This window comes from Lotus japonicus, chromosome 1 (assembly GCF_012489685.1).
Source record: "Lotus japonicus ecotype B-129 chromosome 1, LjGifu_v1.2".
Taxonomy (NCBI): Eukaryota; Viridiplantae; Streptophyta; class Magnoliopsida; order Fabales; family Fabaceae; genus Lotus; species Lotus japonicus.
In genome coordinates, this window is record NC_080041.1 from 112,998,877 (window position 1) to 113,010,454 (window position 11,578).

Genomic DNA, 11,578 nt, shown 5'->3' on the forward strand with positions numbered 1-11,578 from the left:
GTTATGCAAACTACACAAGCCCCAGCTGTGGTCATATTCCAAGCAAATTTACCCAGGGACGAAATTGAATTGTTTAATACTTTAATAGAATAAGAAACTTGTTGTGAAATCCCACATTTGCTAGAGATATGGCCAAGATAGCCCTTAAATAAAGGAAGACAATTCTCACTCTTGAGCTACCTAATCTTGTTTTATGTCATAAGCAAATTCACTTTATCCAATCAGAACAAAAGATGTCAACAATTTCCCATTTCAAACAGTAAGAAACTATCTACTTTAGGTGAAAGGATGAGATTAGAAGTTAAAATATTATCTAACAGACATGATTTGTAGTTTACAGTTTACACCTGCAAATTCTGATTTTTGAAAGAATAAAAAGTTTCAGGGAACACTGGAGTTCTATAAGAAATTCACCTTATTCATCTGAAACTCTTGAAGTTGTTTGTATTGTCATATTAGAATTCTACAGTTACGAACACTTGTGACTTGTAACAACAGTTCTCTATAATTCCCCTAGCATGAAGTCATGAACACATCACCCAATTTTTGCAAGATACCACAGCTAAAAATTACATGTAAATGCAATGAGAGCATTTCGCTAGGAGCAAATTCACTACTTATCAAGACTATACATGCATATATGTTCTCACTAGCAGGCATATAAAGAAAGAAAAGAGAGTGCACGATCTACCAATTGTACTAATATACACAACCAAATTTGCAACACTGCTGAAATGTCCAGAGCAAAACGTACTAAAACATAAAAACATATGTTTCTGCGAAATGTTAAAAGAAATATACAGGACTATCTGGTTTTCCTTGTACCAAGTGCCAACCTTCCGATCTTTGAATACAATTCAACAAGACCAAGGGAATACTGGTAATTAAGACCTGAAATATACTACTCTTAGGAAATTGAGTACTTGTTTCCTGTAAAGAAACCCCAAAGGTCTTGTTTCTTCCAAATTACAAGTCTTAGGAAATTTTGAGTATTGTTTCCTGTAAAGAAACTCCAAGGTTTTGTTTCTTCCAAATTACAACAAGGCATATGTTTACAAGAAAAGTGTCTAAGTTAACAAATCAGAGAGGGAATAGAATGAGAAAGAAATTCAAATGAAGATGCTTTGCATATAAATCATAATTCGTAAGACTAAAAACAAATAGTCCTATTTTGGTGCAACACCAGCAACCTAACATCATTTATTAATAATCTCAGGCAAGGCACTGCAGTTAGAGAAGAAAATACCATCCTCAACAACAGCATCGCTCACAGATTCTCAGTCAACCTCACCATGAAGGAGTTTACAACATTAGCCTCGAGAACAATCCACGACGACTCGAACAGCTCATGAAAATACTCTGCCCCAATATCCTGAGCTGCTTTGCTGAAGGCAACTCCGAACGCGTTTCCCTGACCGCCACCCAAACGTGGCCTCCCACACACTCCAACAACCAGCATCTTATTAGTCTCCTGAGACAAACAAGCACAGAGCAGAGGCTTCATCCTTGCCCCCTTTTCCTTCAAAGCATCCATCACAAAATAACCAAACTTTGTCAATGCCTGTGGGTACCCCAACAGCTTAGCATCCACGGAATCCTCAAGCTTCATCCAACGGAACTTCCTACAACTTCGAATGCACCCATTCTTCGTAACCGCTATGCTTCCTTGTCTCAAAATCGACCTCTGGATCTTAATAGCTTGTTGCATCCCAACTTTAAGCTTGTCAAGATTGCTCAATGAAAGTGCATCATAAGCCATCCCAAACTGCTTCTTCGAAGCACAAGTACCACCGTCACCATCCTCATCGGATTTAGGTTTCACAAACGATTCAAGAAGCGCGGTGACACCATACACCACATCTGCCGCAGAAACCCTAGAACTATACCCATGAATACGGAGAAAGCTCCGGTAGTAAAAATCAGTCAACCCATACTCATCCGTCAAGAACTTCTTGAAATCACCGTGTTTCATCTTCCGTTTCACCTCAATGTTCATGTACTGAAACTTCTGCTGACAATCCACGAGCGCAAAACCCATCCTCGCAAGCATTAGCTTCAGCTTCTTCATCCCATTATCACTCCAAGTCTTCAATTTCGTCGCGATGTAAGAAGAACACAACATCGAATCGAAAAGGTTCCATTCCTGCAACAGCATAAGCATCGGTTCTTCCTCATTCACAATCCGCGACTGATTCGGTGCACGAATTTTGGTCCCGTCTTTGAGCGTGACCGAAGTCACAGCCTCTAGGTTACAGGGACTGTTCATGTAATGCTCCAGATCCATCACACCGGCTTCATACCTCTCCTTGCTGAGCCTCTCATGCACAAATTGATCCGTTAACGAAACGCAAGCGAGCCACAGCAATTCGTTTGTGTTCTTCCCAAGAGAATCAGCCAATTCGAACATGAGAAAACCCGAGGGTTTCCCGTGAAAAGTTCCGAATCCGTAGTACTCTTTCTTCATCTTCTTGTATAGCTTCACCGGATCCTCCTCCTCCACCGAATTCGAATCCCTCTTCCTCTTCCTTCCACTTCCAGTCTCTCCTTCTTCTTCATCTTCGTCGCTGCTACTTTCCGATTCGGATCCTGAATCTTCCGATTCGGGTAACTCGGTGGCGGCGTTAGCGAAATCTTCGAGGGGGAAACTGAAATCGTAGATCTGGTTAGCTTCCTTCTGGTCGTCGTCGGTGAAGAGGACAACGACGGCGTCGTTTTGGTGACGGAGGTTGTTGAGGTGGACAGGGCGGTGGCTATCGACGACGAAAACGCGTGAGCTAGGGTTGAGGTTGAGGATTGTGGTGAGGTCTCTGTGGCAGCCCCAGTTGATCAAAACGACGGAGACAGGGTGGTCGTTTTTGGAGTTGATGTAGTTGTGAATCTCCTTGAAAGACGAGACAGGGTAGCAGGCGTATTGGATGGCATCGGAGTGGAGGATGTGGAAGAGGATCTTGAGGGCGCAGAGCGAGTCGACGTCGGAGGTTGAAGGGAAGATGAGGACTGGGGAGGAAGAAGTGGCGCGTGCTGATTCACGCAGCTTGGTGTAGAAGGAATGGACGCTGTTTTCTATCACCATCGGTGGAAGAAGAAGAAGAATGGATGTGGGTAATTTGGTGGTGGTGGTGGTTCATGAAGGTTTATTGCAATTTGAATTTGGTTTTTGGAGTGTAAGAAGAAATTGAATTGAGGTGTTTGAAAATTGAAAGAGGGAGTGGAATGTTATTAGTTTCGTGAAATTTGAAAAATTTGGAAGCGCGCGGCGAAAAGTTTGGCGGGGTTGTGAGAATGATTTGAGGTTTTATGGATTTTAAAAAGAGACAAGCATGTGGACTGTGAGAGAGGATACGGTGTGGGCGGGTGTACGATGTATTTGAGAGTAAGATGATGTGTGTGGAGGATACAGTATAAAACAAAGTATTTTTACGCACATGATTAAGATGTAGCATTTAGCTAACTTGGTTTGTCAAGTTTGTGGTTTCACAAACATTCCAATGTGGGGATTTTTTTTTCTTCTTCTTGATGTAAAACTCAGGAGTTTGTAATTCCCTCAATGATATTGGATTGATTCAGTTTTTGTTATATAATATGTATTTTTTTGGTTACTAATTTTTTTTGGTTACATATAATATGTATTTACAATTACTTGTATATCTCAATGAAGAAAAAAAAGGAATACAATACTTTATTTTATAGAATTAGCGGTTAACAATAGTTTTGCCTTAGTAAAAGAATTTTAGGTTAATTATCATTTTGGTTCCGGTAAATATCATATTGTTTGATTTTAGTTTCAAACCGAAGTAAAATTACATTTTGATCTCTACGATTAGAGAAATGTATAGTTTTGGTTCTCGTCTGAATTTGAGTTTTGGTGAAGTACTTGTGTGTCCGATGAGCACATACATGCCTCACCCACGTATATAATTAATAATAATAAATTATTTATCAAAAAAAAATTACAAAAAAACCCTATTCTCAAATACTTCATCTTTTCATTTGTTCTTGCATTTCCACTTCTTCCTCTCACCGTACCCAACCTCCATAAATCCTCTTCCTAACCATAGAAACCTCCTTCTCATCCAAGCAACACAGCACTCACCATCCCACTCACTTTCTTTTCGTTTTTCTTCACTTCTACCGTATTTTCTGGCGATCTTCCACCGCACCCAACCTCCATTACCATCACAGGCTTTCCCTCGCAGCCACTCCACCGACAAGCCCTTGACCACCCAACTGTACCCAAACCACCACTCAATCCAAATTGCAACCAATGCAGCGGTATTTACTGTTTAACAACAGAGGCAGAGAAACCACATGGGTGTTTCAGTAGTTGAAGGTTGGGCATTGTAGGTGGTGTATGGTGATTGGAATTTGGAGTGGTTTGTTTTCATGATATTTGAGGTGACTCTAGGTGTTTTACAGTGCAAGAAAGATGAAGATGATGGAAGAAGGAATTGGAGACTAAACAAATTAGAACAAAAATATTTTCTAGGGACAAAAAAACAAAAATTAAGGATTAGAAAAATCAGGATTTGCATTTTTTAAAATTTAATAAATTTTTAATTACTAATTTATGCACATGTAAATTCATATTCGATGAAAACACACTTAAAACACGTGGACAACACGCAACCACTACTCCCAAGCTTAAATTCAGGCAAATGACCAATCTTTTTTTTTTTTATACATCGGAAAACAAAATGATCAATCTCTAATCGTAGAGATTAACATGCAAATTTGCTTCAACATCATTAATAAATCACCATGAACTCTTTAATAAGTTACTTTTATGTAGATAATCCTAGCAATTGATTGATCACAAAAATCAATGACCTATAATTGTGCTAATTGTGCATAAGGGAGCTGTAAAGCTGCTGAGGATCCAAACTGTATTTTATCTAACCGTAAAACAAACCGAGCCTACATGGTTCATGATGCAGTAGATGGCAGATAATTTCAACTTCCAGGGCGTACTATAACATACTATAACGTACAAATTACAATGACATTCTGAAAGAGATGTCAACTCAAGAAAAGTTACTATAGCCCAAGGAAGGCATGTGTAACTATTTAGTCTAACTAAAGGATTTGGAATATCATTCCAATTTGTGAGCTTGACAAGAAAGCAACAACAATATCTAGCTTTCCAATCCCTATCAAGTTACATGAATAATGAGCAAAATATTATAGGAAAAATAAGACAAACTTGAAAACACATGAAAGATTAACAAGATAAAAATATCACAAATAATGCAAGCAGAAGCACACTAAATAGTCCTTATCTTGGAGCTTTTTTTCTCCATTCTGTTCGCCCGCGGTTGATCTCAAGTCCTTCAGTTGACAATCTAAGGAGATGCAGAAACTGCTGACGGTCTTGTTTGTCTTGCTGTGCTATGGCGGCAGATGCAGATCCATTTGTACCATGAACCACCTCAGAACCCTCAATTAGTTCCACACTGGTGAGCGAATCGACGATGTCGCTTTGTTGGCATTCTCGTCTGTAATCCAAGGTAATACTTCGCAACTCATGGCTATCAATGATTTCTTGAGGCATGCTCTGACAAAGCAAGACAGTTTGTTAGCTAGCCAGAACACGATAAGATGTGTAGTTATGACAAGCATAGGAAACATTGTAGAATTGTAGCCTAGAGCAACATTGGCATATCTGAGAAATTGTGAGTGTTACTCGTAAATAAGCTGTGTATTAGGAAATTGTGAGTGTTCCTAGTAGAATTCTTTTTTTTTTTTTGTCAATCGTTCCACTGAAAAATTAGTGATTGTGCTTTCGATCTAAGATGCCAAATGTTAGAAAACTTGATCCAGAGAAAATATGCAATCATGTATTTCATATTGTCTTATATTTGAAAGATATTACACATATTGAAGACAAAAAGAATGCATGAATGTGAAATTAAATGGAACCGTGAAGTTTTGGGAGAAATATGTCCTATAAGAATTCAAATAAATTAAAGAGACTATATAACAACCTCGAGCACCCATCCAATATAGGTGACATTGTTAACATGTTTATTCATGTCCAGATCTGCTCTTCTAGGCTGCAATATTAAAAAACAATGTCAGGAAATATGTTGGATGTGCTAAATTTTCTCTCTCCAATGAATTGGTTTTCTTTTGTGACTAATAAAAGAACAGGAAAAAGGTTGTTTGGGCCAAACAATCATACCACAAGTCCAAGTCTGGAACATTGAGCAGGATCTTCCAATTTCGGAATTTTCTTCATGCTATTGCTATTCGCCTCAGGAATTGCTAACCTAAAATCATGGAAGAGACATAGGATATTCAAACATTGATTACTTGAATTAAGCAGCATGCCAGCCAGAATATTCAAATTTGAAACGCACAAAGTCACTGACAGTAACAGGACAAGCAATGTAAATTACAGCCAACGCCATATATGGCTCATAATAGTTATAACCAAGTTAATTAACCAGAAAATTGTTTAAAATTGCTAAACATTATTCTAGGAAGTTTCATCTTTGAAATAATGGAAGATTGTGTGTAGTAAAAATTCCCATGAATCATTACGAAACATCTTCAAATCCCCTCCTAAAAGAAGAGAAACAGACAGAACCAATAAGAGGAGAATCCTAACTTAGGAATCGCACATTAGTATGTTCGGTTTATGGTATGAAATATTAGAAAAAGTATTCCAAAATCCAAAGAAACTAATGTTCCTAGGAATCTTTAGAAACATGCTATTAATCAAGTTTCCAAGCAAAACATTCCCAAGGAGAGAGGTGGAAATCCACTTTCCCATGGAGGTGGAAAACATTGTCAGACATTCTCAGAAATATTACAAGCAACATATGGTGCAGACGTGTGTACCTGGGTTCCCGAGGACAGAAAACCAAATACTCCTCCCGAACATCATCAGAGACTTTTTGAATTCGCCTGGTGTCCTCATTCATCATTACCCACTTGCTAAAACAATTAAATGTGGATGGTAAGCTTTGGGAAAGCATCTAAAACATATGATTACCTTAGACAGTACCACATACAAAATTACTTAAGCATGTCAAAATTTAGAATGCGCCATTTTACATAATCCAAAGAGATTTGCACCTATATACATAATCCAAAATTTGATTACCTTAGACAGTACCACATACAAAATTACTTAAGCATGTCAAAATTTAGAATGCACCATTTTACATAATCCAAAGAGATTTGCACCTATATACATAATCCAAAGAGATTAATTGTTAATGTATAGGGATTTGGACCAAAGTAAAGTTTATTGTCAACTTCAGATCTTAGAACAGTATATTTTGAGCTTTAGGAGTTTATAAAAGTCTTAGAATCCTCGTGACTTGGAGATGTAGTTTAACATCAAGTAACTTCGCCCCCTATCCTTTCGCCACTAAATAGCATGGATAATCTTATTGCTGATGGTTGGCACAGGAAGAAACTACTTTGAGCTCAGATGAAGAATTAGATTTTACGAGAACAAAAGACACGAGAGATGGGGTCTTGGTACAACTGTAAAAGTTGCTACCACGTGACTGAGGGACCACGGGTTCAAGTCATGAAATCAGCCACTTGCACATGCAAGGGTCAGCCTGCCTACAATAGATCAAAATAAGTCCGGCCCTTTCCTAAGCCCCCACGGCGGGAGTCACCAGATTAATGGAGATGAGAGTTCAAAAAGTAAAATCTTTGGGATTGATCTTCTACAGATGCCCAGAAAGCAAAAAGTGATCATATAACAGATATCATCCTACACAATGAAGGCATATCCTACCAATCATTAACATTTAACACTTGATTAAATTACCATCTATGAACTGAAAAGTGTCATGTCAGAAATTCTCAGTAGTCAGTAAGAGTTGGTGCAACTGTAAGAGTTGTTACCACGTGACTGAGGAGCCATGAGTTCGAGTCATGGAATCAGCCTCTTGCAAATGCAAGGTTAAGGCTGCCTACAATAGATCAAAATGAGTCAGACCCTTTCCAGAGCCCCATGGAGGGAGCTTTAAAGCACCAGGTTAAAAGAGATGAGAGTTCAAAAAGTAAAACCATGGGAATGATCTTCTAAAAGATGCCCAGAAAGCAAAAAAAGTGATCAGATAGCAGATATCATCCTACACAATTAAGGCATAGTGTACCAATCATTAACAATTGATAAAATGCCATCTATGAACTGAAAAGTGCCATGCAGAAATTCTCAGTAGTCAGTAGACTATATATAGAGTATAATATTTATCATCTAGGGGAAAATATGTAAGAGTACCCCGACCATCTAATTTTAGAGATAAATTTGTACCTTGTTGCTCGTCCAATGACTTGATCTGTTGCAGGGTCTTTAAGTATAAAATCACGCCTTGTTCCAGCTCTTCCTTCCCCTTGACACCAAGTCTCTATCTCAACAACATCACTCCTGTTGAAATTATTCAAGTTCAATTTTTCATATAAGAAGCCAGTAGCTACTTTTCCATTTTCATAGCTCTAATGAAGAGAGATATTGTAAAACAAACAAGCTTTAAGTGTTGTAAGCAACAAAACCCACCAAGCAGGGTATTTGTAGATTTCAATGTGCATGCGGGCAGTCACCCATATGAGATGCAATTTTCTCATGGTAGTAGTTGTCGCAAAACCATCAGTTGAAAATCCAACACTTTGAGCATGATTACATCCAACCTCCTGCAACACAAAGTTACCAGACATTTCAAAATTGAATTGCTATGGAATAAGATAGCACATATACTTTATATTAGATGAATTCCAGTGGGGTATGACTAGCTTTTACTTAATTAAACAGGCTTAAAGGCATCCAAAGTTACTATACTATAGCCACCAATGATATGTTTGCCCAATAGAATGTGACATCCAAGCAACAATTTTTGGTCAGCAAACAATAATCACCTAAAGCAATACAGAGTTCAATTGACCAGAGAAACAACTGCATGTAATAGAATTCAGTATAAAAAAACTTAAATTCAAACTTGAATAGACTGAAGTTTCTCAATTGAGAAAGCAGTAGACCTGCAATATCAGCAAAGTACAAGACATATAAAGCACATAACAGATGGTGAAAGGATAGAGCTGAAACATGCAAGCTTTTAAAAGAGTCGTGTAAACCCCAGGACTAGACAAACAAATAACCCCAGCAGAAAAAATTCACAAAACTCAAAGAAAAATAAAAACTGTGACAAATTACCACCTCTGTTCTCTATTCCTTAACATGACAATTTAAGAAAAAAGAATTTTCCTGATCTGTTATTCTTAAAAAATTAATATCACATTAATTATATCTTTATCTTTCTTATTTTTTCATATAATTATAAAAAGGATTATAAACTAAAGAAATGAAAAATGATTTCAATATAAATAATAAAACTAATATTTTTATGAAAAGAAGTTAATTAGTAGTATTTGTTAACACACGTTGTTAGCTTAAGACAACTGAAGAAGCAATTGTGAAAGTTCAAAAGAAGTAGGAAGGAGAGAAAGAAGAAAAAAAGCACAATTTTCCAAAAGTATTCTCCTACATGCATGAAACTCAGTGCCACCAAAATCTGCAGAAATAAAATAGGCACACAACAGAAAAACCACATCTATAAAACAAAAAAATCTCAAAAGCCAAATGTTTTCAGTTTGTACTTTAAATACAAAAATGTACTTCAACAGAGAACAAAGAAACCCCAAATGCCAAAAGAAATTGAAAATAAAAAGTTTCCAGTTTGCAATCCAAAAAAGGCACAAATGCACATGAACCATAAATACCCAGATGCATAAAATCCCACCCCAAGCACAATCAATCAAGAAAGAATTGAACTTTGTCCTATCCCTGATAAATAATTGGATCAAAAAATCAGATCACAATAAACAAAATTGAGAATTCAAATTCAAAATGAAAACCTGCAAGAGATTAGCAATGGTTTCAACAGTGGCAGTCTTATTGATCCCAACTTCATAGCTCCTCACTATGAACTTCTCCTTATAAGACAACCCATCCTCCGTCAAGCTCCCAAGCCGCAACCGGTCCGCCAAGCTCACCGATTCCGGTCCAACCCGGTTCACCGCCACCGCACCGTCCTTCTCCGACACCACAGCCAGAACCGGCGATACCCTCGTCGCCGGAGTCCGGAACCCGATCCGACCGGCGAGAACAGAAGCGGGCCGATGCGGCGCGAAGCCGCATTGGGCTAGCAACTGAACCCGGTCTGCGCCATTGCATGATGACAGCTTCAACATTGTTTTATTAAAAAATTGAAAAGAAATCTGGGGTTTATGCAGAAGTTACAGAAAGGTGCAGTTGCAATTTGGGAAGTGGTTTTTCGAAGTTAACGACGATGATGATGGTGTTGTGTTGAAATGAATAGATATTAGATTGGGATGGGAAGCGACAGCCAGTGAAAGAATGGGGCACGTGTTCTTATGGGGCTTTTAAATTTTGTACTTTTTACGAAAAATAGCTCTTTTTCTTTGCACCATTTTCTAGTATTTTCGTTATAGTCGAGGAAACTTGATGATATACTCTATTAAAAAAAAAAAGTCATTGCATTCACTCCCGAGACTTATCATTATTACACTCACATTACTCGAAGGTTTTCTGCGTTCAGTCAATCTATGCAACGTGAATCGGTCCCTGAGGAAACCCTAAAAGGGCTGTCTTCTGATGGGTACACGAAAGTGACGAAGTTGCTTTGACTACAAAACCATGCATGTCTGTTGGAGTGAATTGGATGATCAGGTTGAGGGCTGGCCCTTCTTCCCTTCACTCTCATTTCCGTAAGATGAACCTTGAGTCATCAAAGCCTTTCTGACTCGGCCTGGCCCGATCACCCTACGTGTCTGGCGCTTCAAAAGGTAGTTTACTTGCACCTTACGGTGTTCATGACCAATTGAATCCTAACGTACCAGTAGGTACCAGAGGAGATCGCTATAATCGTTATTGTATCCGTATGGAAGAGATGCGACAAATTCTGCGGATCATTTTGCAATGTCCTAATAAAATGCCTAGTGACATGATCAAAGCTGATGATTGTAAATTATGTCCTCCATCACGATGTCGAATGAAACTGTTTGAAAAATACACGGGTCTCCTTTTTTATATATTGTAAAATACACGGGTTTCCTCTTTTTCAAATGCATCTTTATGATTTCGAAAGATAAACAACATATTTATTTATTGTTGAGTCATTATTGTGATATCTGAAAATCAGACGTTACATGATCCATCAAACCCGACAATGAAATAGATGTGAGAAATAATGCAATGACACGAGAAAAATGGTTTGAATTGTGTCTTTTTAAAAATACATTGTTTGCAAACAAATATTATTTCTTTAAAAAATCTTTTCAAAAGCATGTTTGTGCAGTAAATAAGATAGAAGAGTAAACGATGCAGAAAATAATAAATCGCATAACCAACTTATCATGGTTCACCCTAAATAAGTGGCTACGTCCAGCCCTTCGTATCCATCGAGATTTTTCACTACTCAACCAAGTATCAAAGACTTTGTTAGGTCCACATGAGTTCTCCCTCTATAAGAACATATGTTCTAATGATGACAAAACAATGAAGACCATGACAAAGCTTGATGGCAAAACAACAAAGCTC

At 37.9% G+C, this 11,578-nt stretch overlaps 2 protein-coding genes across 2 annotated transcripts; both read right to left on the minus strand.

Annotated features, from left to right (window-relative positions):
* Positions 1-1,006: 1,006 nt before the first annotated feature.
* On the minus strand, positions 1,007-3,262 carry LOC130729373 (uncharacterized). The gene has a single exon (XM_057581109.1). The coding sequence runs from the start codon at positions 3,071-3,073 to the stop codon at positions 1,268-1,270; it is 1,806 nt and encodes a 601-aa protein (XP_057437092.1). The 5' UTR covers positions 3,074-3,262; the 3' UTR covers positions 1,007-1,267.
* A 1,683-nt stretch (positions 3,263-4,945) lies between these two features.
* On the minus strand, positions 4,946-10,371 carry LOC130729374 (oleoyl-acyl carrier protein thioesterase 1, chloroplastic). Its single transcript, XM_057581110.1, has 7 exons — positions 9,874-10,371; positions 8,522-8,655; positions 8,279-8,392; positions 6,841-6,936; positions 6,179-6,266; positions 5,982-6,050; positions 4,946-5,551 (listed from the first exon to the last, which is right to left on the minus strand). Exons 1-7 carry the CDS (start codon positions 10,207-10,209, stop codon positions 5,273-5,275), a joined length of 1,116 nt encoding a protein of 371 aa, XP_057437093.1. The 5' UTR covers positions 10,210-10,371; the 3' UTR covers positions 4,946-5,272.
* Positions 10,372-11,578: the final 1,207 nt, after the last annotated feature.